We start from the raw sequence: 26,375 nt of genomic DNA, 5'->3' as shown, positions 1-26,375 counted from the left end.
AATGAGCAGATTTGTAAGAAAACTGTGTTAAGACTTTTAGTCGAATCAGTAAAACCACACTCACAGGTTCACTTCCTGAATTTTACTCTAGGTGGCGATATTTACTTGTCTATACTTTCTGTTTTAATCATATTTATGGTGCAGCTACTGCATGAGACATTTAAAATGATGTTACTGATAAGATGTATGTTGCAAAACAGATACAGTTCCAGTCTCAGCCAAATTAGATCTGAAGTGACTCTTTGAAAAGAAAAGGAGAAAAAAAAAAATCAGTTTTGTTGTCTGTAATTCTTCAAGAGCTAGTTTGTGAGAGGCTCATGATAGACATCAGTTTGATCTCACCAAAAAAGGCAAACTGCTGACAAAAATGTCAGTGCGGCTTAGTTGGAACACGATACATACATTAAAAATATATATTTATATATACACTTTAGACATTAGCCGTAAATCTGAGGAAGAAAAATCCCCTCTCTTTTCATGTCTCCTAATCCTCCAAATCAACCAACCTCTTTCTCTGCCCACTCTTACTTATCTGAAGTGTGTCCCAGAGGAGCCAGAGTGGCTCTGGTTCCTCTCCCAGAGAAGCCCAGCCTGAGCTAATCGTCTCTGAGTGAGAGCAAGAGGGGCATGTCTGTAATCCTGTAGGTTTATCAGAAGAGTGTCCTGGCCTGTCCCGCCTGATAGATAGGATGGAAAACCTCCAAGCGGAGCCAGGACACAACAGGAAATCATTTACAACAAAGCCTCAATGACAAAGCCGCTGACCTTTCACACTGCAATATTTATCAGCAATAAAGTCATCAATGGAATATTGCAGTTTTATTCACAACGCTGCGTCTACGGCCATTATTCATGCCATCTAGGTTATTTGTTTTGTAATAGGCTACTTAAAGTGGGTGCTGCGGTGATCTAAACTACATTACTGCTTTAGCATCCAATTTAGGGGGACAAATGAAGCGAAATAAGAGGTGCATGAAGGCACACCATCTACGATTAGCAATTCAGAAGCTGGGTAATAGCGAGCCCATTTCTAAATCATGTGAACGTTCATACTCTTGTGGATGTATCTTAAAGAAAGCATGTATTTTTCATATAAAAAATGTAATATCTTAAGGACAAGGCCTGTACATTTATGTGTATTTTGAAATATTCAATGGCTTCTGCCTGAATCGTCTGCTCTCCTTCTAGACTAACATAATTCACTTTAACAAAATTACTGCTTTCAACTTGCATCATTTAAATAGGAACCAGTCCAATGTATTTTAGTAAAGGATTGACTTACATCACATAATAAACCTGAGATCCTCCAGTGAAAAGATGGATCTTAATAAAATGAAATCTGACTAAAAAAAAAAAAAAGACCTGCCTGGTGGTTAAGCCTTAAATCCCTTTGCAATAAACCCAGAAAAATGTCTCATTTTCCCACAACCACTTTATCATTCATGAATATAATATAATCAAACCATCTTCTCAGCTGCACGTTTGACAGATAGTAACTAATGGCATGTAATAACACAAACTATTTGCTGGGTTTAGAAAATTTCATTTACTTGACAATCCTTATTAAGAAGAGGCAAAAAAAGGGGGTGAGGGGAATCGGGGTCATACATTGCAAAATGTAGTTATTTCAACAACATACTTCATGGAGAGCGCTCACATGTTCATATATAATAATTGCACTTTATAATTATAGAGACAGTTTGCTATGTAACTCAACAGGCCGACATAAATAAATAGTATTACAGAACCAGTGCAGACACACAAAGATCTACTCAGTCATACATCTCACACCATCAGAGATAATATAGCCCTACATAGAAGATACATATAAATGATTCAGTTGGCCAGCTCTCTGACATGGCACTCCTTTATACCCAGGTGTTGTGTAACAGTGTCAGAACCTTCCAGAGAAAAAAAAACAAAAACATTATATCATTCAAGAAAAATGTCTACACAACCTCTTACAAGTTAACAAAAATACAACCAAAAGGGCACATCTTGCTTGGCCTGAATGCCACAGTGTTGATTTGGATATGCAACAGTCCTAATAACGCTGAGCTGAGCATGACTACATTGAATCAATTAAGATGTTAAATTACATAACTTTTGTCTTCGACTGCATAACGGAAAAAAAAAATATATTCACATTTGTACGCAAAGGATCAAAACGCTTCCCTGGCCTGCACAGTGGCTGGGAGATTTGTATCATATTGCAGAAGCTGGGGCAGGAGTCACTGAAAAGAGGACGAAACAAAACCCACAATTAAACAGCGGACAACCAAAAATAACCGAGGGACTTTCCTCTCAAATAAGAAGCAATTGTATGTAAAAAAAAAAAAAAAAAATGCAATATATTCACAGGAACTGTAAGCAGAGAGCCCTCCCAAATTCAAGTGTTTTTTTTTTTTTTTAGAAGGGTACCAATGATTATTTCAGTTCAGCACATTTCTATTTTTTGTAAAGGCGTACAGAGGAATCACCCGCAAATGACACGGTCCATGTTTAGGATGGAACGGCAGATTCTGATTGGGTGCTCAGCGTCAGTAATAAGATGAACAACAACAGCAGGCTTATTTGATGGCCGTTTAAGATATAAAATTAAAACATGTAAAGTCCATAAGATAAACTTATATCTTAAGTCGTGATTATCATTTACCTTCAGGCTTTTAGAACACAAAGCCTCCTACAAATACAGTACATGCACAAACTAAAAAAAGGCATGTCTCATTCTCATAGATGTCTGAACTGACACACTTCCACTGTCTTTAATGGGTTCGTCACCCCTGCGGCCCGCTGTGTGCCAGCACCTCGTCTTATCTGTAGACAGGGAGTTGGATGTGGGTCTGCTGGTGGTGCTCCAGCAGCTGAGGCATCCCCATGGCTTCGTACCCACGGCCCAGCATGCGCTCTTTGATGCAGGGAGGGTGGATCTCACTGATGAGGCACTCCAGAGACTGCAGGCTGCTGCTGAGTACTGCAGCGTGGCACAGGCTAGTACTAGGCAGCCCACAACAGAGGTTTTGGTCTTTGCTGTAGACCTGGGTATGTAGAGGGAGAGGAGGGTGGATCTGCAGCTGGTGATGCTGAGGGTGTTGGTGTTGATGATGGTGGTTGTGGTGTTGGTGTTGGTGTTGATGGCGGTTTGGGTGGAGGTGGGGATGCGAGAGCCCCAGGTCTCTAGGCCTGGCTGCACATGTACCCGTTGCCAGCACCTGAGTAGTGTAACAGTCGCTGTTAGGGGTGGCCACCACGCCGTCCCAGAGAGGAGCGAAGTACTGTCCGACGGAGAACTCCCCCGGCATGGCGGAGCAGTTCAGAGAGGAGCCGCTGACTCGCTCCTGCCCGGGAGGATGCGGCCTGTATGACAGCTGCGAGGAGCACGCCAAAGGGAGGCAGGTTTCAGGAGACTGGCCAACCCCGGCCTCTGCTGCTCTGTGCCCCTGAGCGCCGTTACTCACGCTGTACATCCTCACTGCTACCTGCTGATACGACGGCTGCTGCTGCTGCTGCTGCTGCTGCTGCTGCTGAATTTGATGTTTGTGCTGCCACACTGCGTAGTCCCCTTTTTCTAAGTAAGCAGCTTTGGCTACGTCTGCACTCTGTGTCGGCAGCACGGCCCCCGTGAATGCCAGACTGCTCTGGGGCGGCACTCCCAGGACAAAGTCTGAGTCTGAATGTGCCACTGCGGCCACAGCCTGCAGAGACGGGCTGGCTCGAGCCTCCCCCCCCAGCTGCAGGGTCTGGCTGTGGGGAACTCTGCTCATCTGCCTCATCAGGCTTTGAACCTCTGCCAGCTCCGACTGGGGGGCCAGGCTCCGATCTCCCGAGGCCATCCCTGCACTAGAACAAAGCGTCTCAATGGGTACATCAGGCAGCTTACATGCGCTTATATGATAGGCCTTGTGCCCATGTCTGACAGCGTAGCCATTATTCAGGGGATTATTATACGGTGCCACGGAGGCCTGCGTGTTTGCATGTTTAGTCCTCCTGCCCTCAGAGTTTTTCACCACACCTTTCACCACCACGGAGGCTTTGATGACGGCCAGCAAGCCCTGATATCCTCCTGAGTACGGGTTTGAGTACGGGCTGTAGCGGGGACCCGTGGTGTCTAAGCCGTTGACTGTTTTGTTGAGCTGTTTATGCTGCGGCACCCGCACGTCAGATGGAAAGATTTTGATTGACAGCGGGCTGTTGGCAGTCTTCTGGGCAAAAGCATCCAACTCCGCAGGAGAAGGGTATCGAGAAACCATGGAGGCCGGCTCGCCTGAGAAGAAAGCAGACAAAGATATGCCATCAGTCCACAGGACGCCCAATGAAACCTTGTCTCTTGTTTTGTATGTGTGTGGGTTTTTTTATTTTTATAAACCTACCTACAGGGAATAAACGAGAGACATCAACTAATTTTACAGAGGGAAACACCTCCAGCTCTGCTTGAACAGTGCTTAATGAAATTAACTCAGACTTTGTTCATCCTAGAATTAGTTTACCCACGTAAATCAAAAGAAGAGCAGTGGGAACAGGAGAGTGGCTAATTTTACTACAGTGAGATTAAACTAAAGTGAGGGAGCAGGGGCAGCTGAAAACAGCAACTGTGAAAAGCTTCTCTTTAACAATCACTAATTGGAGTCCCCCCCCCCCCCTTACTAATTAATATTTCAATAATTTGAATAGTAGAATGCTTCCTAGCTGATCCACACTTGCTTTTCGGTTGTTTGTTAGTAATTTGCAATGATTCAAGCATCGCTAGTTCCTACCTATGATCTTTTCTTGTGCCATTTTATGCTTTTATGAACCTGCACCCATTCTACTGTAAAAGAACAAAAAAAGCCTGAAGCCTTGATTGTGAAGGAAAAGTTGTTGCTGCTGGAAAAAGAGCAAAGAGCACCACTGATTGAATTGTGTGTGGGTAAGCTAACGGGGACAAACTAAGATTGGATTTAAACACTATTATTCAAGCAATTTCATGGCTGCTTAACTCCATGCGACAAAGGAAAAAGTGGGAGAGGGGGCACCCCATTTAATAACAATAAATCACCTGTTAGAAATTACCGCCACCTTTCGGAGTGACACTTTTATGGAATTCCTGACATAAAAAGAAAAAAGGTGCTCAAATTAACCTAGATCACAATGAGTCAGTGGAAATAATAGCAAGCAAAATAACAAGCTTGTAATCGGCAGAAAAAGGCTAAAAATAATAATCATAATAATGAAAAAAAAAACCCAAAACACTTCATTTCATTTTCAATAACAAAACCAATTCCAGCTACGCAGGGGCGAGGCTCACTTGTTGTTCCCCATTTGAAATTGATTTGGGAGTTCATTTCATTTCAGGCCTACAGTGAGCCTCCCGACTGTGAAAATGATTCAATCTACAAGATCCATCTCATGAAAGAAATAAATTGGGTGTTTAAAATGGAGGAAAGAGGTAAGGTGGAGTGTTCAATCCATCCAGAAATCTCCCAGCGGAGCAGAAGGAGCAGCACCATGGTGCCGGGAGCATGAATGAATTCTACAGAGAAATACAACAAAGCAAAAACACTGCTTATTATGTATCACAGTGTAGTGCTGCTATAGAAAACAGTGACATCTGGGATGCTGGAGAGGTGTTTATACTGTACACAACATCAAGATGTGAGCTCTCTCTTCTCTAGTTTCCCATCATGCTTCTCATGGAGAAAGAGCTAACAGGAAAAACCAGCTGCAATAACAATTTCAAGCCCTTTGGATAAAAGCTGAAAATCCATGACCGTAACAGATAAGCAGAGGACGGGGGTTTCATATCCACCTGAATGAGAAGTGATCGATATATCAATACGCACATGCACTGACACCATAGCATAAAACCTGCTTACTTTCTGCCTCAGATAATAATGCTCAATTGGCAGAGATGGATCATTTAGTGAGGCGTTTTGGCTGATTCTTGCTCAGTGAAATGTCAGTGTTAAGCCCTGCAGGCTGCGATCAGCTTGCTGTTCCACAAACATTTCAAACACTTTGAATGCTAACACATCTTCACAGGGTGTCTGATATTGTTAGTCCAGAGATTACAGCCCTGTCAGAGCCGTGGAGACACAACACAGCTGCGCTTCCCACTGTGGCTGCCTTAATGTGGCACTATGGAAACCTCATTAGCAAATAGTCCCTTCCCCACTCTGCATTCACATATTTATCATCTAAAGGCCACTACTGTGTGACATATGCATTAAAAAAGGGGGGATCATTTGAGCTGGTCTTGCCAGAAGCCCAGCCACTGGGTAATGTGAAGGCAAAGCTGAGATCAGACGCAGCATGACAAGCATTAAAGCTGCTCTAAATTACAACCACAGGTAATTGTTTCAGTCTTGAGGACTTCATTACCAATCAGTGCTGTTAAACTGCAGTAAACTGCGCACAGCACGTCATGTTTATCGGTCTGCGGTGGCTCTTTGAAAGCATGTGGTAGCAGTGGTAAAAGTATATGCTGAAGTCATTGTTCACAATATTTGTTCATTTCACGGTTTTAAAAACACACCCAGCTCTAAAGAGGACCTTTAATGTGTAGTTCATTTATTCTAATCAGGCACCAAGATGGATGGAGTTTCCCTCTGAAGGCGTCAAGCAGGCGAAGAGCCCACTTTGTAGAAGTTGATATCCCACACAAAAGCTCCTCATAAGGGCACGAGGATTTCTCTGCATTATTGTCCATGATATGCAAAAAACATTATATTGCTATAATATGGGAAGATATTGCAATTATTCAGCTTGAATGGTCATTTTTGCTTTTCATTTTCACTTTAAATAACTGATCATGTAATTTTTGTTGGGTCTTGTACCAAACAAACATGTCTGTTTGAGGCTTTTGTTGGTTTCTCTTGCAGTAATACAACACTTAGGCTCCTAACAATTAACAATTTTACCTTCATCAAAAACATTTCAGCTTGTGTGATTTTGATATTGCACTTGTTTTTTTACATAGCAAATAATTGTGCAGCCCTAGTGATTGTGACCAAAATAATACACAATAACAATATTATTGTGTATCATATAGCATGGTATTGTATCACATGAAGACAGAAAGAGGTGCACTGTGATGAAATATGACAAAAAGTGAAGGTGTCTGAACAATTTCTGAATGCACTATGAGCGAAAGTGGTGATTAAACAGCATCAGCTTTCAAGTGTCATTTGAACTTTCCAAAATGTGAGCAAGTTTGAAGTAAGCTTCAGGTTAGTGTCTTGCTGTGCATTAGACCACATTAAACAGCCAGAGTATTTCAAAAACATATGCAACAGCTGCTTCCAGCTCATTCTGGCTGTTCTCCTGAAAACAAGCAAATAAACAAGTTTTTTTTTTCCTCCTCCCTACTACTCCTCAGTTGGCAACAGTCATTATATTCAAGCCAGCCATTTGGCTCTGGCATTTACAGAAGCCAGGAAATGAGTAAATATTTTTACCTAGCAGGTGAACTGTCTGGGCAACGATGTACTTTTAGCTTAAGAAGTGTATGAGTCACTTAAACAAGATTAGTCACGTTGTTCCTCTAGTAGTATATTAATGCAGGCTTAATGTTTAGCACGCAGTCAGCATTTCAGACACAGGAAATGCTCTGTATGTAGCACACATTAACTGAAAGTGGCCAAAATTATGTTAATTTTATATATTCTTTTTATCTTCTCTTTATCTTCTCTCTTTTGCCAGCTATACATTCATTGTGACACTGTTTCCTGTGCGTCTTTACTGTAGTCACAATGAAATTCAGTGGTGTAAAATCAAGGAAAGAGGTGAAAACAAATATGAGGCCATTCACATGACAACGGGGAAATGGCAGCTACGTGTTGTCAGGTAGAGAATGGCAGAGAGATAATTAGCAGTCTGACCTTAAGCACTTAATCACCCTGAACCTGCAGCCTGCACGCCGTTTCACTCCTCGGCCCTGACACGCAGCACAGGCACACAGAAAGACGAAAAACAGCACAGAAAAATAACACCAGCCACTTTTTCACCAGCAGCCTTGGCCGAGGCAATCGCGCTTTGCTGTTTACACATTTTAATTCTTTGACCCTTTAACATTTGCTTTCAGACGGGTCTGATTGAAGTAGTTTACGTGGGATTAAAAAGCTTGTTTTGTATTTTTCATTTTTCCACAAAAAAAAAAAATCTGCATAATGACTCTGATGCGTGTTGCATCTAGAACACAGGCTTGATAAAATTTAATGGTCCCACCAGTCAGGCTTGAATGTTTTCTTCCTTAGACACGGCTCCACACAATAAACACGCTGCTCAACTGTTGTGGCACCATGCTGAGAGAAACTGGCACTCTTTCATAGGAAACACCTAATCCTGATTTCCTCTTTCCATGCAGGAGACTTGCTTGGGAAAAAAAAAAATTAGTTGGGAGGAGGGAAGGGAGGGTAAATCAGAAACTCTCAATCACCACAGGAAATAATGATGTGTGTGCATGTGTATTTGTGGCTTAAAGAGTTTTTGGGAACATTAACATAAAGATAATCTGGAGGGACAAACGCTGCATTTTAATCACACCATGCTGTAAATATATAGGCTCTTTTATAACCCTGATTCCACCCCCATACAATTCTGCCACTTTAAACTGGCTAATCTTTTTCCCGTGGTCACACTCGAAGGCATCCCCCCCCCCCTCCTAGATTAGAGCGGAGCCCTCATTGTTTTGGAGCAGTTTAAGTTAATCGCTAATTTATGGGCAAAACAAGCCCCGGAGGCATGGGGCTGAAAACAGGAGCTCATTGCGTTTCCAAAGTCACCGCATCCGACGGTTACATACCCCAAGGGCCAACATAAGGGAATGATTAGAATGACCAGCAGATATGTTTCCCGTATGAACTGAAGCTAAAGAAAAATCCATAAATGACTCTTCATTAATATCCATACATGATGGACTGGACGGCCAGAAATACCCTACTGGCCTTTGATGTTATGCTGGAGACTCGTGGTGAACACTTTAGTGAGATAGCATGTTTACAAGAGTCAAATCCTCAGCAGGAACATGGCACTGAGAGCTGGCAGTTAATTACAGAACAGCGCTTCTCAGCGAGCATAAATACTTGTTTACCACACTAATCATCCCGATATTTTAAATACCCTGGCCCTACCTTAATAACCAGGGACTGAGCTCAGCACATTTGCAACGCCTTTAAAAACCTATGTCCCTGTTACCATGACAACCCCCTCTTTGCACCCAGTTGGCCCAATAAGCCCAGTCATTAGAACCATGTAATTAATTGGCCCTGCCTTCATTCATCTGTTTGAGATGAGCTTGTGCAGTTGACTATCTGCTGGTTAGACGGACGCAATAACACCCCAAAACTAGCAGCTGCCGGGTTCTCCCTCACCCCCCGACTCAAGCCACAAATGGAAGATAAAATGATGATGTTTGTTTTGTTTTGCATCATTTATATGATTGTATGTTAATTGCATTCGCCGTTGATGGATAACTTCGATCAGTCCATTTCCAACTTCAGCCAGAAGTCAGTGCAAACATGGAGATGCACAGACATCAGTGATTTATTAAAGCTGTTATAGTTTCCAAGGTCCTTGGTCCTGGAAGTAGAAGTCACATTTATTTCCTCATTGATAATAGTGGGTGACTCGTAGTTGGAGCACTTCTGTGACTTAGATGGACATACAGCTCTCCAAGCTGAGGCATTAGAAGACATAAACAACTCTGATGGGGAATAACTTTGGCCCAAAAAAAAAAAAAAAGTGAAAGTAGCCTACATTTCATAAACTGTGACGGCAATTTGTTGTGCCAAATCCTCACTTTCACGCAAACTTTCATTTGTGTTTTGAAAGTGTTGCCACCCTGACTTGCACCTCTAGCTGGATTCTTCTCCACAGTATTGGCTAAAGCTCATGGGTAGTGTAGTATTTATAGCCATCTGCTATGTCCAACTGACAGGCACAACAAAGCTGAAATAATTAAAACTGGAGTCTGTAACATATACCTAAACGGTTGTTAAATCATTCAGGAGATGTTTCCCTTTAACATGAGAATAATGGCTGGAAAGAAACACTTGAATATTTGCATGCAGTCGCAACTGTGTTACACGCCACCTCACAAATGTAAAAGGCCAATGACTTTCCATTTGGATCTGCTCTGGTCTATATATCAACTCCTAAAAAAAACAAAAGGGAGTGTGGAGTGGTTTAGCAGAGTTGTTTACTGAACAGCTGCCGGCTGCTGTTAGGAAAGCAGAGCTGATGTGACTGGTTACATGAGCCATATTGTAAATGTGTCGTAAAGAAACAAAACATTGTGCTGAGTAAAGCTAAACGGAGCCGAATGGCAATTCTCCGCTTTGTCGCCGAACACGCTCTTTCACATTACGGTCATTTGACTCCTCGCTGATATAAAATATATTGATTAATACAGGTTTAAACTGTGTCATCAACACAGAGAGGTGCAGTATCAGCAGCTTTCAGTACTTCAATGAAAAGGATGAATATTTATCTCCTAAGAGGTGAAAGGAAGGTTAACAGTTTCCTCCATGTGGTTCACCCAACCTGGCAACCAGGGGGACCATTAGATAGAGATGGATGGGGTGGAGAGAGTATAGACACAGGACGTGCTGACATCAGAGCACCAAATCTCACTCACACTAACTTCTCTATTCACAACCTTCTTCCGTAAACACGCAAACATAAAACTACAGACAGTCATTCACCCTGCTTTCATCCGCCGGCCCCTCTCCATGTCAGTACTGTCTACATGAAGGCAGCTCACAGGACATGGTAACCTCGGGGTTGAACACTGTGTGTGCTCGAGGAGGCTCTGGTGAATACTCCTTTGCATCAGTGTCACTCCTCATTTGTTTCTGTGCCGCTTGGCCCAGCTTGGGCAAAGTTTCCCCTCTAAAAGCCGGCAAACGAGCGCAGGCCAACAGCGTGGGAAAAAAAAAAAAGAAGCATTTCCAGGCCTGGCTTTCAAGCGGAGATAGCAGAGAGGAGCGCGGCTCTCATTCACTCTCATCACATAATTCCTAACCCTCGTTTCTCAGAAATCTTTCACATGGGTTCTGCGTGGCTGAGAGCTTTCATGTCCTGTGCCTTCCATTTATTGATAGCTAAAAATGGAAATGGCTCTCAAAAGCGCAGCAGCGACCAAAGACCGTCCCCATTTAACTCGATCCAACGACAACTCATTTAATGAAGAAGCCCGGGCCACACACACTAAGCTCCCATCAGCAGTCTATTCCCTGTGGCTGTGCTTGAAATGTCAGGATTGAGCTGGAGGGTGCTGCACTACGCTCAGTCGCAGTACATAAAACTCAAAGGGGAGGGGGTTAAAAGGCCCTGCAGGTAAACAGGATGAGAAACGCACCCCTGGTTCTGCCTGAGGCAAACTAGGCCCTTCTGTTCCAATGTTTAGCAGACAAGTGCTCCACTGATTCCCAATTAATATTTAATAACAAAAAAGACAAAGAGGTATTTCACCCAGGGAGAGAGCTGGGAGACGATGATATGAGGATATGGAGCTCAAGGAGGAAGGAAATTCAACATTTCAAAGTTGAATTCACAAGTTGGATACACAGTGTGTGGTTTTGTTTAGGCTGTATAAGTCTCAAAATAATAACGCGCCACCACCCTTTCCATGAATAACACAGGTATTTCCTCTTCATTTTGACAGTTTGGCCCTCATGTCCGGACCAAACTTATTTTCATTGTGTGTTTTTTGTTGCCCCTCTTAGATCTGCTAAAACATTTAAGGTTCTTTGGTGACCTTATGGAGAACTCTCAGCATGGCTCTGCCCAGCCTCAACCTAACAAGAGGTCTAATTCAGAAAACACCTGTGTTCCTGTGCAGGTGTTAAGGTTAACCTGTCACTGGGATCCAATAATTGCAATAAAATTAGGCCGTCTAACAGCGCAGTGCATGATTCACAAACAAAGATATCTTTTATGCGAATGCACAGGCCAATGGAAATGAACACAACATTTACTGGTAATGGGATCAGTCAGATAAGATAATCCTGACCGCTGCCCGGCTGCAGATATGACATATAGGCTCAGCAAACACTGATAGTCAAATTATGGTGATTCACTCAGAGAAAAATCTGGATGTGCACAATGTTACTGGTCAATATTTGCATACTCTTGCGTTTTTGTTTTCTCTGAGAGCACAGCCTGAGTCCCACACAGTTTCATTTCATTTACAATTAACCCTGTTAACTTCTGCAGTGCATTAGCTGTGGGTCTAAACGAAACACTTTTAAATATATGACAGCACAGACTCAAAATAATAACAACACAACTCACTGCAGCACCCATGGCTAAAAGAAAACCCACGGATCTTTCAAAGGACCAAATAATTTAAGCAGCTCTATAGCTATATGGATTTATAAAACTGCAACACACACACACACACACACAGTTGAACCATTAAACTATAAGTAATTATGAATCTTCGATATAGCTTCAAACCAGACCCAGCAAGGAAGTATAAAGCATCAGCAATTTTTTAAAGCAATCGAGAAAAAGGAAACCACAGCAGAATAACTTCATTTGTGGTGCTATGATCTCATTATATGAATCTGGACTATCTAGGAAGGAAAAAAATAAAAGAATGCATTTGAACCACTGCACAAATATTATAGAGTCACGTATATAAAAAGAATACGAACTAATTCTGCAAAAACAGATGTTGCTTCTAATTTGTTAATTGAAAGAAACCTAATCACAAATGTCAATCAAGGTTAGTTCTCAAAAATACCCACTCAACCTTTCGGTGGATGCAGTGTAATCAGTCAGAGATGAAGGTCAAACAACACTGACATGGGGGCGCTTTCTGCTCAAAATGTGAACATCATTAGTAACCCTGTATGGGAGAGTTGATTAACTCTGTAATTTCAGAGGTCCACTTTGACCTGCACGCATTTGCACTGCAGGAGCACGCTGATTAGTAGCCCAATTAAGAAGCATCATCATCAACATCATCATCATCATCTAGGAGGCCCATTATTTTAATTCATGAAGCTTCACATTCACAGCAACTGAAAATTCAACCCACTGCTAAACCCATGTGTCGCAGGGATGCCCTGTAACCTCTACGCTAAGTAAGACACAACACACACGACTTTTATTAATTACCTACCCAACAGGTGGCTGGTGGTTGTTTGGTAATAAACGCTGATTAATGTTCGAACTCTGTTGGCAGGGGAGGGGGGTTAATATTTAGTCTTTGGTTGTGCCTAGGAGAGTATAACTTATCGGTTGTGTAATGGATAATCACCCCTACAAGCAAATCAATCAATCAATTGTAACGTTGTTTTATGGAGTAGGTGGAGCCAGGGCCGTAGCCAGGGTTTTGAAATTGGTGAGGTCCGGAGGGGTCCGGAATTAATTAAATGATAATTTTATATGTATTTTTTTATTGTATGGCAGCCATCTAGGGAAGGTTTTCACCACTGTTCTAAGCTTAGCGTTCTCCTTCAGTGGATAAAGGCATCTCTCACCGTGGTTCACTGGCGTCTCAAAGCTTTAGAAATGTCTTTGTAACACTTTCCAGACCGGTACAGTAGGTGTCAATTATTAGTTTTTTCGTCTGTTCTTGAATTTCTTTCACCCCATGCAAAAAAAATTAATTATCACAGTTAGTTCATGATTTAACAATGCATCACTTTGGACCCTTCTAGCTATACATAATTACATCAAAATGACCCACAATTATATAAAGTAGACTTAGACTTTTTATAATTATTATCAGACCTATTAGTTATGAAAGGAGGCTGGTTGAGCCTTACACCGCTGACCAGCAGGACAGACTTGTCCTGTGGTTTTCAGCCTTTTACGTAACATCATTTGTTCCCTGTCCATTAAATACAGTGCAGTGGAAAAGTTTGCCCTCTTCCGGATTTCTTACTTTCTTGCAGATTTGTCACACTTAAATGTTTTATTTTATTTTATTTACTTATTTTTTATAGTATTTTGGCAGGGTTTTGAGGAATGTGTGAAAGTTATGGACGTGTGTGCAAAAGACGCTATGTCTGACGCTTCTTCTATTTTTTTCTCACAGAAACTTTTACCGAGGTCCGGACCTTGGTGACCTCATAGCTGGCTACGGCCATGGGTGGAGCAACTAAACAGGGCTTGGCTCTTGTCCCAGGAAACTTTTACTTAACTGCTTTCTTTTTGATTTTCTTTAACATCACTTTTCACTTTGTTTTTCTTTTTTTGATAAATGTGTAAGGACATTGCAGACTCACCTTTGTGGGTGCAGGGCTGCAGTGGTGGTACCGGCAGCAGTAATGGCGGTGGTGGAACATCGAGGCTTTTGGGTGTGCAGGGCAGACGCTGCGACGAGAGGTTCTGCCGTCTCTGGATACAGGCCAGCATGATAGTTGACTATGGCTGCACACAGCCTGGGTAAACCTGCTGGAGTCAAGAGAAACAAAATGCTGATTGAACAAACCTGAAGGACAGCTGCTGTGCTTTGAGTTAAATGCTAACCTGAGCAGGGTAATATACACACAATGAAAAAATGGCTTGTGTTAACAGGTAGGGCCTACAGTACATGGTAACCATGCTTACCATTAGCTAATTAGCACATAAGCACACCAGTTGAGGCTGTAAAATCATTAGTTTTGTAGATACTAGCTTATAAACAATAAAATCAATGTTCGGGTATGAATGTCAGGATCTATTATGAGAAAGAAAGTTAACCTAATGTTGGTGCTAAAAGGTTAATTCAGAAAATCAACAGTCAGTGGGTTTCATTCTCTGAGAACAATGAAGGTCTGTATGAAATCTTAAAGCAATCCAGCAGTGTTGAAATGGATCCCTGATCAGTTCTGCTCTCTCATCTTTTCTTATTTGAAAGGTTTTTCTACATTGAGAGGACACGCAGTTCTGAGGATCACTGGAGAGAACCTAGTTGCCAACTTTAAGTTTTTTGGGGGGGAAAAAAAATCAAATGATGAGCAATACATTCAAAGTCTTGCATCAAACATCAGTTTGATGTTGGAAAGAAAACTGCAGGTTTGCACACTAGAAAAAAAAAACCCATAGGAGGCTCGATTCAAAAACATCTTATCCCTGCTACTTCAGTAGATTACATATCTTAGAACTCTTCCAACGTCTTGGGTCCTTTTACCATATTAAAATTCAGCAGCCCCACTTTGAACTGCCAAGACTGCGCATTTAAGAAAGTAATATCACTTAATGACGACTCCTTCTGCTTAGTTGTTATGATGGTTCTTTCCTGTTATCAACCTTGGTCTGTCGGCTGCAATCGCACAGATCATTTACAAGGCCCCCTGTAGCCTCGGGCTGTGTGTTTCAATTTGTAACTAGCCCTGAGACCTGGATTTCTTGTTCCATAAATTTATGGCTGTATTGATCAGCGGAGAAAGCCAAAAGCAGCTCACTCCCTAAAATAGGCTGCGCTGTTTGCAGAGCTAAGTATTGTCAGAGGAAATGAGAGACTGAGTCTGAAAAAGAAGGCGCCTCTCCACAGCTGTGCTGATTGAAGCAATCATTGCGGAGAAGAAAGCCAGGCATTGAGGGAATATTTCAGTGATAATCGCATTTGACATTCTCTTTGATTATCTGAGAGAGTCAGCAAATCTGAATGCTAGCACTGCAGAACTACAAAACCTGGGGCTACTGTAAAATACTTATTACTGTATAGGAATCAGGTATTTCATATACGCCGACAACAAAATATCACAGATGTATAGGCTATTAATAGTTAATAAATCCAACAATTGCAAATGGAAAGACCCACATTTCAATACAGCCTGGTGCAATGGCGATATGAGCCCGTAACACACAGCTGTCAAGATTGCTTCGTCTTCTTGTTCGGTGTATTTGGTTCTTTTGGATTTTTTGCCTCGGTTTCTCCCTCAGGGTCCAGAGGGCAGCTAAAGCGAGCCAACCGCACAACACAGTGTTCAGTGATGAGCTGCAGAAACATGATTATACCTTCCCCTCAAAAAAAAAAGGAAGAAGAGACGGGGTGGCTTTCATTTTTACTCAGGTGCCAGCCCCTCACTCTTCCCTTTCCCCGTGTGCCCACTCCCCTCCTCCGCTCAACATCTGTCCCTTGGTGACGAGCCCACTTCAAACTGCTCGGCGCAACCTGTCTCATCTGAGCGCGCACATCTGAGGAGCTAAAACCCCTCAGTATGGTCCGATTCCATTTTTGAAAATAATAGCAGTTTCACAACAACCCCCTTCCATTACCACACATTTGTCAAGAGGGAGGTGCTGAAAAACGCTGAAGGAACACAAGGGAGAAAAGGTATCTCCAGGGAAATCCCTTCACGAGCAGAAAATGAGACATGAATTGGAATACCTTCCATTACCCTCCCTAATTTGCAACTGGAAGAAAATACATCAAGGAGGTCATTATAATTCAAAGAGAGGCCAGCAGTGGCTTAAAGAAAAAAAAAAGTTTCACTGAAAGCAGAAAAAGGAGCTAGATATGATGCATAAAGTGCAAGTAATGATGGTTTCTTTCATCCTGCTATCTAAATTTTAAATTTAAAGAGATTTTATGAAAACTTAAGCTTAAAATTGCCTTTCTCACTCTTGAGTAGAATTACCCGAAAATGGGGGGGGAGAGAGATAAAAGATCAAAGTAATCCCTGAATTCATGATATTATCTGGGCAAAGTTCTCAAGCAGCAGTATCAGTTCTCCTGCCCTCCATTTAATGTTCTGCTCAACAAAAAAAGTTTTGTGCCTCACACACTTTCTTATGATGTCACATCAGGATATCGCACAACTGTGGAACTGCTGGAATAATGTCACACAACTCCAAAGTCTTTAAAACTCAACCTTCACAAGTAAGGTCAGAGATCGTTGTGGTCAGCGTTGCTCCCCCCACACTTCCAAGACACTTTTCGTCACTCAGCAGCAGCCAAGACATCACGGCTGAGTTTATAAACCAGATGTCGCACTTCTCACATTCTCTCCAAAGCCAACGCTCTGGCACTTCCAGAGTCTTACAAGTTCATTTCTTCAAGGACTTCTGTAACATGCATATTAAAGAAAAAGGACACAAAGTTTAAGCTGCAAGGACGTCTAATCCTCGGCACTCTCAGGCGACATCCACGCGGCTGATAAGCAGCATGATGTGGTCCACTGAGGGGGTGCCAGGAGATAAAAAAAAAAGAAAAAACCTTGTGCTTTGCGGTCCATCTAACTGTCCCCCACGGTTTTCTGATAAGGGTGTTTTGGCAGACAAGTTTATTTTTCAAGCCTCCTCTCTCATCACTGACAGGATTTAAAATGCCTTGTTTTTTTTTTTTCTTTCTAATGCCATCCATCCACCCGGATCAGGACAGGGCATTTTCAGAGAAGATAAGGTCAGCTGAAGAGCTGTAAGGGAAGGGATGGAGAGACTTTACAATGGCCTGTTCACTTTAAAAGACAGCTAAGTGACGCTTTAATTGTTCATTTCAAAAAGCAAATACTCACCAAAAATATACCCTTTAACTTCTTTGAGAAAAGCAATATTTATGGTGTAAAATGGAAACTGGTATCACTTAAGAGTTCCCAGTAAATACACTGCTATGTAAAGAAAATTGAAAATGGGCCATGCCTGACTTTTTACCTGCACAAAGTGGCAGCACAAGAATAACCATCAAAGCAGGAAAAATGGGATCTAAATTATACAGGGGAGTCAGACAAGAGCATCTGTCTGACCTTCTGGAGTCTTTTATGACTCTGCACAGCATCAAGGGTCAGAGCGAAGATAGAGGCAAATTGCAAAGAGAGCTTCCCTCTCAGCAAACATGCACAGGAAAAAAAAAGATGCACACACACAGAGACAGACACACACACGCACACACACACGGGCAAACACCCCCTCCCTGCCTGAACCATCTCAGCTCCTGTTAGCGGTTCTCAGAATCCTCAGTTAATAATTAGATGATAATGAAAAAGGTTTAAGACGAGCACCCTTTTCACTCTCTGGGTGGATTAGCATGTGAGTGCTATGCTAATGTTTCTCCTTCCTTCCACTCAGAAACTGCAGGCGAGCGGAAAAAGGGAAAGAACACAAAAGCAAAAAAGGAGAAGGTTAATTTAGAAGGAAATAAATGATTAACAAAGAGCAAATGGTTATTAGAGAAGAAGAAAAAGCAGTGTCGCTCTTTGAATGAACATGACATGGCCCATGAATAACAATACACTTACTGTATAATTAATTGTATATTATTTATGGCTTCATACAGTCTTCAAGGTAGGCACGGCAGGAACCTGTTTAAGTAATGGAGACCAGACAAGTAGTCTGACATTCAGTGCTGCTGCAGCTGCTGGATTCATCTCTATATACCCCTCCTCTCTCTCTCTCTCTCTCTCTCACACGCACGCACACACACACACTCCCAACCCCCTCATACAATTTTAATAGAATCTATTACTTCTGGATTAGCCGATAAGAGCTGCCCTGGTTAAATTCTATAATAGTTTGCATAATTGGTATCAGAGCAGCATATAAGAGAGACCCAGATTTCTCTCTTCTCCTTCTGACACAAAGGTTCACATACAGGATAACCAAACAACCCGGAGCCACTCTGCTCCACGCTGCAAGAACACTCAAGGCCCGAGGCTGATAACAATGAGCCTCATTTCCATTGAGATTAGCTCCTGTAAAAGGTATTACAACAGTCTTAAAAAGCGTTTCCTATACAACTTGTGTGCAAGCACAAAATTTATGTAAATACGATCACTGGGCAATACTCAGACAGATGTCCACGGCATTCAGTTGGATGTAAATCATGCAGCGTTAATGGCTGGCTGTCTGGGGAAAAAAACATTAACATTGCACTTTCTCTGCAAAATTTCACATAGCCAAGACAAGACAGTTGTGTTGCATCGAAGCTACGTGCACTGACGGCAGATCGGGCTAGAAATCACAGGTTTTCAACTCCATAACAGCAGCCAATCATCCACTGACAAATTTAGGAGCAGTCTCTCCTAGGCTACATATTGCCTCACTATTGCAAAGACACACGCGATAGGGTAAAGTCTACCCCATGTATAAATCAAATATAAACTTGCACATTATTATTGGACTAACTAAATTTTCCTCATGTTCCTCGCAGTCTGTAAATTGCACAGCCACCTCCCCGTGTTGCGTTTCCAATAAAGGAAAACACAGCTTATATCAATGTGTTTTAGGTCTACTGAACAAAGCAATATATGAGCTCCACTGTGAAACCTACATCAATCAACATTTCATTTCCCACTACATCATCGATTTACCTTCTAAATAAACCACAGTTATTTGAAAATCCAGACAAACTACATATTAAATATAAAAAAAGTCTTAACTTAGCCAGAGATTGACATCAGGATTTTTCCCCCCCTGCAACTATACCTGCAGAGAAACCCCTACAGTCGCACACAAAGCCTGTCCCCATCCATCTTTTCACTCCCACCACCTAATAGTGAAAAAAAATTACATCACCTTCCGTAGGAACAATCTCAAACAGTATTTTCAATAATTTAACATCTAACACTGCGGCAACAAATGGTCTGAAATGAATGACAGTCCAACTCAGTGGGATCAGAGCTTGCACCATTAACTTCAGCAGCAGCCACAGCTACTGGCAGCATGAAGTATTTGCCTATGAGCTTAACAGTTTTGACAAACAATTAATCATTTACGTTGGAGTTAATATCGGCCATTTCTGTGAGTCGCTCTTCCAAAACAGCACTGGTATGATGATTAGTGGTTAACCTGTCCAATACATCATGTTATATGTAAACTATATAACCACTGTTTGTTGAGTAAGTGGATTTTTTCCCCCCGCTTATGCACATTTTCCTCTGCCCAGCCTTAATCTACAATGAGGAAATGGTTAAGCTATAGATGAGGAAAGAGGTCGTACTCCTGGGGTTTAAACATTGGATTTGTTATGTGGAAAATAGTAATTCCGGTTTCTCATTTTATACAGATGCTGAGCACAAATTAAGCCATTAATCCAAAGCTGCACAATTAAATCTTATCTCTGAGAACAGCCTTGTTGTGGAGAAGAAAGCCTTGGACTGACCCAAATCTGCCCTTGCACGTAGACGATGCCAAGGTAAAAGAAACTCACCGCATGGGGTAAAGTCTGGCCAGTGCCAAGGTAGCATTAGAGGGTAAACAGAGCCTTATCTTATCCTTATCCCAGTATGCACACTGAGACGCACTGTCAAAGAGCTATGGGTATGCTGTCCAGCCTTTAGAAAACCTTGACTTCAAAGATAACAGATGGTGAAAGAGTAAGCTGAAGGTTTTTGTAGAGAGATAACTTCTCTTTCAAATCGAAGCAAAGCTATGATTTAAATTTCATGTTGACATCTGCCGGTCAATTTGGACCTCAGTTGTAGACGTCCAATTTAAGAGAGGAAGACAGAAATTAGAGGAAAATGAGTTTATAATACTCAAGATTAAACTCAATCCCACCAACCCCCCCCTCCACTCTTGCAGCTCTGTCATCTGGTTGTTTAGCTTACTCTTACACTGTTAGGGGTCACCGACACTTCCAGTCATTAAAATCTTGAAGCAAACATAAACCTCTGTAGGGGAAATGCTGCTTGTATGGCTCATATGGGAGATAACATAATGATAAGCTCTCAACCAGGCATCACTGACTGAAACATCAAAATGTTCTAGGGGGTCTTTGATCTCCGGACCAACTAAAGATGTCATCGTCTTACTGCATTTCTACTCGCAGCAAATGATAATGCATCAATTGCAATTTGGCAGTCTTAATCATTAATTTGAAGTAATGACCATCATGTAGACAAAATAAAGATTAGTGTTCCAAACAACACCGTCAGTCCTCTCCCTTCCCCAATGACCCCAGAGGCCCAGTCCTTAACCTTCCACCCTTAACCCCCGTCTCACTGCCCCTTCATCCCATTAGAATGAAAAGACCAATTAGACAGATTTCAAAAGATGGCAGGCTGCCTGTAATTACACATGACATCTCTTAGCAGATAAAAAGGTGATTACAAAGGGTGCACAGGAGAAATTGCTAAGCAACTGAGCCAGTGGCATTATCCCTGTAAGTTGGGAAGAGAGGTTGGGTGCATGCATGTACATTTTCAAAGTCATTTTGCATCATCTTATCATTTGGTCTCCAAACCACAGACTGACGCACAACAGAAGCCTCACTGAACCCACTGTAACAAGCCTCGAACACGGAGCAATGGACGACATGGCAGGGAAAAAAAAAAAAAGGCATGACCTTAATCAGTCCTTGTTCTGGCCTGGGTAATGATCATCCAAGAAAAGGTCATTCTCGTGGTGAGCAGTTTCCTCCATTCAGTGATTCAGTAGGCCTGGAGATTGAGCGAGCCTGGGGAAACTTCACAATAAATCAGAGCTCAGCCTCACTCCTGAGAAAGCAAAGGGAAGCAGGCAGCCAAATGACAAATCCCTTCTCTTCTCGGAGTTGGAATTACTGCTGGGGTGTGATGTGAGATCAGAGGGAAAACCCCATGGGATACCTGAGCATTGACTGCTCATGATACGAGGCAATATACAACCACCTCAAAGAGGCTCAGGCCCCCCAATGCAAAACACATTTCCAGAGGAGAACCAAAGCATGAAAATCTGTTGTTGTGTAATTACAGCTATTTACATCTGACAGTCTATAATTGAAGACCACAGCAGAGCTAAAGCACAAGCGCTGTTAAGTATATGAGGCGTAAGCATGGATTGAATGTCAAATCAATACAGAAGATAAGGCACTAACATTTCACTGTGGTTAAATTAAGGCTACAGTGGCATGATTTGAGTATATTAATAGAGAATGATGAGAAAGAAAGATTTCTGATCAAAACAAAAATCATTAACCCAGGGGAGTTGACATACTTTTCTTTTTCAGTCAGAAAAGAAGCAATGAAAGAGAGAAGAGGACAATAATAAGACACCAAAATTGCAGGCTTTTCTTCTCTATCCTCTGGTGAGAAGCTGTGACATCCCATCTCTCTGGGTAATAAAGGATCTGGCACAGGCAGGAAAAGCATGCAGAGTAGAATTTCACACCTGGCCAATAATCTATAGGCCCCTCTGCTGCGGCTAACCTTCAACCTCGGCTGCCACCGGTGCAGTGAGGTGCAATGATCCCACCTCCGGCTTCTAGACAATAGAAATGGAAACCTTCAGAGGCAGCCCTGAATGACCGATAATATACTTCAAAGCACTTCCCGTTTCCACTGAGCTGCTGAGCGCCTTTCAGTGCAAGCAAAAAAAAAAAAAAAAAAAAAGCCAGCATCCAACTCACAAATGCAGACAGACGAGACTAGGGATCGTATCAGCTCACAACAGAGCAGTTTCTAAAGAGGAAGAAAAACACATTTAGAAACTATGCAAATATTTCCTATTCATATATAATTACCAAATAAGGCCTGCAATTATCTATATTCAACTGTCAAATGGATTTCTGGGAAATATCCTGCCATTAAATGAATTATCCTACATAGTGGGTATAAATTACACCCCCCACAGCTGGACTCGGCCCATATAAATACACATTAGGCAATAGCAGGACACTGATATATAGTAAGGGCGAGACGCTCCTATCCATTAGTGCGCACTGGGCATCTTTCACCACTTAAGCGCTGTCGACCTAAAATCAATGCAGGGGCGAATCCTGGCATCATGCACTGAAGCATCTTTTACAACCACACGTCTTCTTCTTTTCTTTACTCTGTCATTGTCGTGTAGTCAGTCAACACAGCGACCATTAAAAACCAATCCAGTTGCTTCAACTGCGGAGGAAACAAAACATGTTTGTTTTTTTTCTGGAGAAACTACATGCCCAACACAAATACTAAAGCATCGATTTAAACAGTATAGGGTGGAAATAAACATAATCGATGTCTTACAGAGTTTGGTGTTATCATAAGGCTTGTTTATCTTTGGTTCGCCACGGCTGATTGGTTGTTCTCCTGCTCGGAAGGCGTATTTCCTCTGCAAAAGCAATCTCGCCACTGATTTCGCGATGCGCACTGGAAACCTCCGGAGATAGTAATATCCATTGATGAAGCTGGCTCCGGTGGCTGCTACTTCCTCATCAACATATTGGTGGAAGATTGTTTCACCGATTTGTGCTTTCCGTGCGGCCGCATCTCAGGAGCCGACAAAGCTGTGTAATGTATGTATGAGTGTGTGTGCGTGTGTGAGTGTGTGAGTGTGTGTGTATGTGAGTGAGTGCCACACAGAGCGATGTCGGAATGGCAATGAGTCCTCTGCACTGTTGAAACCGGCTCCGGGCCAATCAATCAAGCCTGGATTTGAATATTCCCACGGCTCGGCCAATCCCGTGCAGTAGAAGGCGGCCGCTGCCGTGATGCCAAACCCGTCAAAGTAAGCACGTTGCTGTTTCGCGGAAAAATTTAAAGGAGAAGACACATCTGATTATATTAACCACCAGTCTCTGATATTAAACACATAACAAAATGCAAGTTTCAGATCCGCCTTGATCCCCGCACGTCTTATCGATTAAACGAGCCGCACATCAGCTCTGTGTTTGTGTTGCGGCTCAGCCAATCAGTGGAGTTTAATGAAATCCTAATCGGATGAAGGTGTGCAAGAGCAGAGCTGGAGATAAAAACCTGCATCACTTTGAATCAATGATGGAAAAAGTAGCCCACTCAGATCACTTACATAAGTTAAAGTAGTAGGAGCTATAACACCACACTGTAAAACATAACAACCATTATCATCAAAATCTCCATACATTAAACCTGGTTATGGATATAATGTTATGAATGGTATCATAACATTATATAGCCTAGTTATTACATTGTGATTTTAATGGCTGGTTGATACCTAAACAGGGTTAACTGGAAGGTTTATATCACAATTCATCAAATGGATCATTCTGTGTTTTGCAATTAAAATGAGAATCTCCGCAGTCACTCTGAAAGATAAGCCAAGCTCTCTACAATTTATAATCATCATGAGATGCAGCGAGGCTGAAGTATGAAGAAGCATAAATTGGAAAGTGCACTTACCTCAAAATTGTCTTTAAGTACAGTACTTAAGTAAATTAACTTGATTACTTTCCATCCCTGATTGAGAGAAACAGAGAGGCACCTTAAAATGTAATGCAATCCAGACACACCACAAACTGTAGCCTCATAAATTGCTCAGACATTGAATCAGCACCTAGTTGATGGAGTCGGCCAAGATCATGGATCATGGTCTTTTTGTTGATCCTAAAAAGAGAGATAAAGAGGTTTAACAGGCTGGTTTAACAGGTTTCACAGAACCACAAACAAAAAGTGATATTAAAAATGTGCAGGGAAAACCTTTCCAGTGAGAATGACTAATGTGTCTTGACAGAAACCGAGAACTAATTTTACTATAAATCCTGTCCCCTGGGTTAGAAATATCTCTGGATAAGAGGTTGTCACGATCTGTTGCCGAAAAAAATTTAGTATGCCATTTTTGCAGCAGATAGTCTCTCTGAGCCCACAGTGTCTCCCAGTTTGAGTATCCCGGTAATGTGCTCGTTGGCTCGTTGGCATGGCTCACTGTGACTTTTAAATGGAAAGGAGCCACCATTAATGTCATTAGTCATACCTGTGCTTTTCCTGCTGTGTCAGAAGTCGAGTCAGAATGAAAATAAAATGTGCATGTGTTTGACTAGCCAACACCCACAGAACCACAATTTAATGTGCAAACTAGTTCATCCAGTTTTCAAAACATCAGTGTTACATTTTTAAATCATGTGGTGACAGTGCGTGTTTCTGTTCTGGTCTTACATTTAGCTTCCTGAGTTGGGCACTCTTCATATTTCCAGCACCTATCAATACAACAGTGCACCGCCTTGTTACCTTGAGGTGCATGAGGTGTGTGGCACATTCAGATAGAAATGACAGTTTATGCTCGACTGCTCACTCTGCTTAAATCTAATGATAGTTCCCCGTGGCTGCCAAAATGTACATGTTGTAAGTCTAATGGCATCACAGCGTGAGGTGACTGCATTATAGGAGAGGAGTAAATGTACCTGCACATTTCTATGGCTGTGTGTGTGTGTGTGCAAGTGTATTTCACAAGTAAATGTGTCAGTGTGCAGATACTGTCAAATAAAATCGTTTTTTTTTTTTTTTTTTACCCCCCCCCCACTCGAGACATTTGGGCTTGTCATGGAAGGAAAATTACAGGTGTGAATAATAAAGTTAATGATGGCTGAATGCTATTTAGTCACACTGTCATGGATCACAGGCACACTTGAACAGAACAGAAACATCGTTATTGTAACAGCAGTGCTTTTTCAGGTATGACAAGTCTGAGTTTCTACCATTTGATCCCAGTGCCACCACACAGTCTAATGAGCTATAACACAGCAGCACTCGCTCCTGCTTTTAAAGGATTAGACGTATGGATACCACTTTCATATCTGTCCATCAAAGTAAGACTATAGCAGCAGCCTGTTAGCTTAGCATAAAGAGTGGAATGGGGGAGGTGGAGGGTGGGGGGGCAGCTTACTGGCAGCTGGCGAAGATCAAATTAGTGCATAATGAGTGTGAATTTCTTGTTGATAATCCTCCAGGTTGATAAGACTCAATGTGCATGGTTAAGAAACAGTCCTGCACATACAGTCACAACTTGTTGTTTTTATGCTTCAGCTTTTCAGTGGATTCAACAAATTAGGTATGACATGTTAAATTAGTTTCTCCTCACATGCTAAAATTGAGTTCAACCATCCCATTAATTTACTCAACAATGCTGCCTTCACAACCCCGCTCACTGGTATCGCCCCAGTGTGATGATGGAAACCAACCATACTTGCTACAAAACCCAACCCATTTAAGGCTGGTGTTTTGTTTTGGGTTTTTTTGTTTTTTGTTTTTTGGAGAAAGGCAATCACGCACACACAGACGGACTGAAAGAGAATCACATATTGTTTCTTGACAGTTCCCAAAAGTGTCATTTTTCAGTATACATGAAGCCAAAAAAGGCAAACAAGGTTACTGTGGTGACTTTGTCTTATATTGAACACTGGAGATATACTGTTAAGTTTATCATAAATTGTTGATAATGGACAGATAAGTTAAAGTCCACTGTTATCATACAAATATAGTAGTCATTCTGTGTTATTTAGTAGTTGGCTAATTGATCAGTTCAGAGTGGATCATCCAAGGCCAAAACACAACTACTAGAGTACAAACCTACAATATTACTTGTAAAGTAATATGAGTAAAGCCGTTCCATTTGTACCATGTCACTATGGAGTGAAAATGCTAATCAAAGTTAGGGCTGTAAACATACAGGCCTATGTAGAGGCACAGACAAAAATACAAACATATGGCCGCTAATAAATACTATATTAAAAAAAGAAAAAAAAACGTATTAGGTAAATACCCTTGGGACACAACTAAAACCGCGAGCTAGTTAGAATTTTTCAA

At 41.9% G+C, this 26,375-nt stretch overlaps 1 protein-coding gene across 6 annotated transcripts; it reads right to left on the bottom strand.

Annotated features, from left to right (window-relative positions):
- Nucleotides 1-1,522: 1,522 nt before the first annotated feature.
- On the bottom strand, nucleotides 1,523-23,177 carry LOC146977311 (protein FAM222A-like). Of its 6 annotated transcripts, XM_085793450.1 has the most exons (4): nucleotides 22,845-23,170; nucleotides 14,217-14,385; nucleotides 3,153-4,264; nucleotides 1,523-3,122 (listed from the first exon to the last, which is right to left on the bottom strand). In XM_085793450.1, exons 2-4 carry the CDS (start codon nucleotides 14,344-14,346, stop codon nucleotides 2,814-2,816), a joined length of 1,551 nt encoding a protein of 516 aa, XP_085649576.1. In that variant the 5' UTR covers nucleotides 14,347-14,385; nucleotides 22,845-23,170; the 3' UTR covers nucleotides 1,523-2,813. The 6 variants fall into 6 exon arrangements, with proteins under 6 accessions (XP_085649576.1, XP_085649571.1, XP_085649574.1 ...); XM_085793445.1 differs by having other exon boundaries at nucleotides 1,523-4,264; nucleotides 22,845-23,177; XM_085793448.1 differs by having other exon boundaries at nucleotides 1,523-4,264; nucleotides 14,217-14,382; nucleotides 22,845-23,169.
- Nucleotides 23,178-26,375: the final 3,198 nt, after the last annotated feature.

This window comes from Trachurus japonicus, chromosome 12 (assembly GCF_045865225.1).
Source record: "Trachurus japonicus isolate A0001 chromosome 12, Traja_1.0".
Lineage (NCBI taxonomy): Eukaryota > Metazoa > Chordata > Actinopteri > Carangiformes > Carangidae > Trachurus > Trachurus japonicus.
This window is presented reverse-complemented; position numbering and strand designations above follow the sequence as displayed.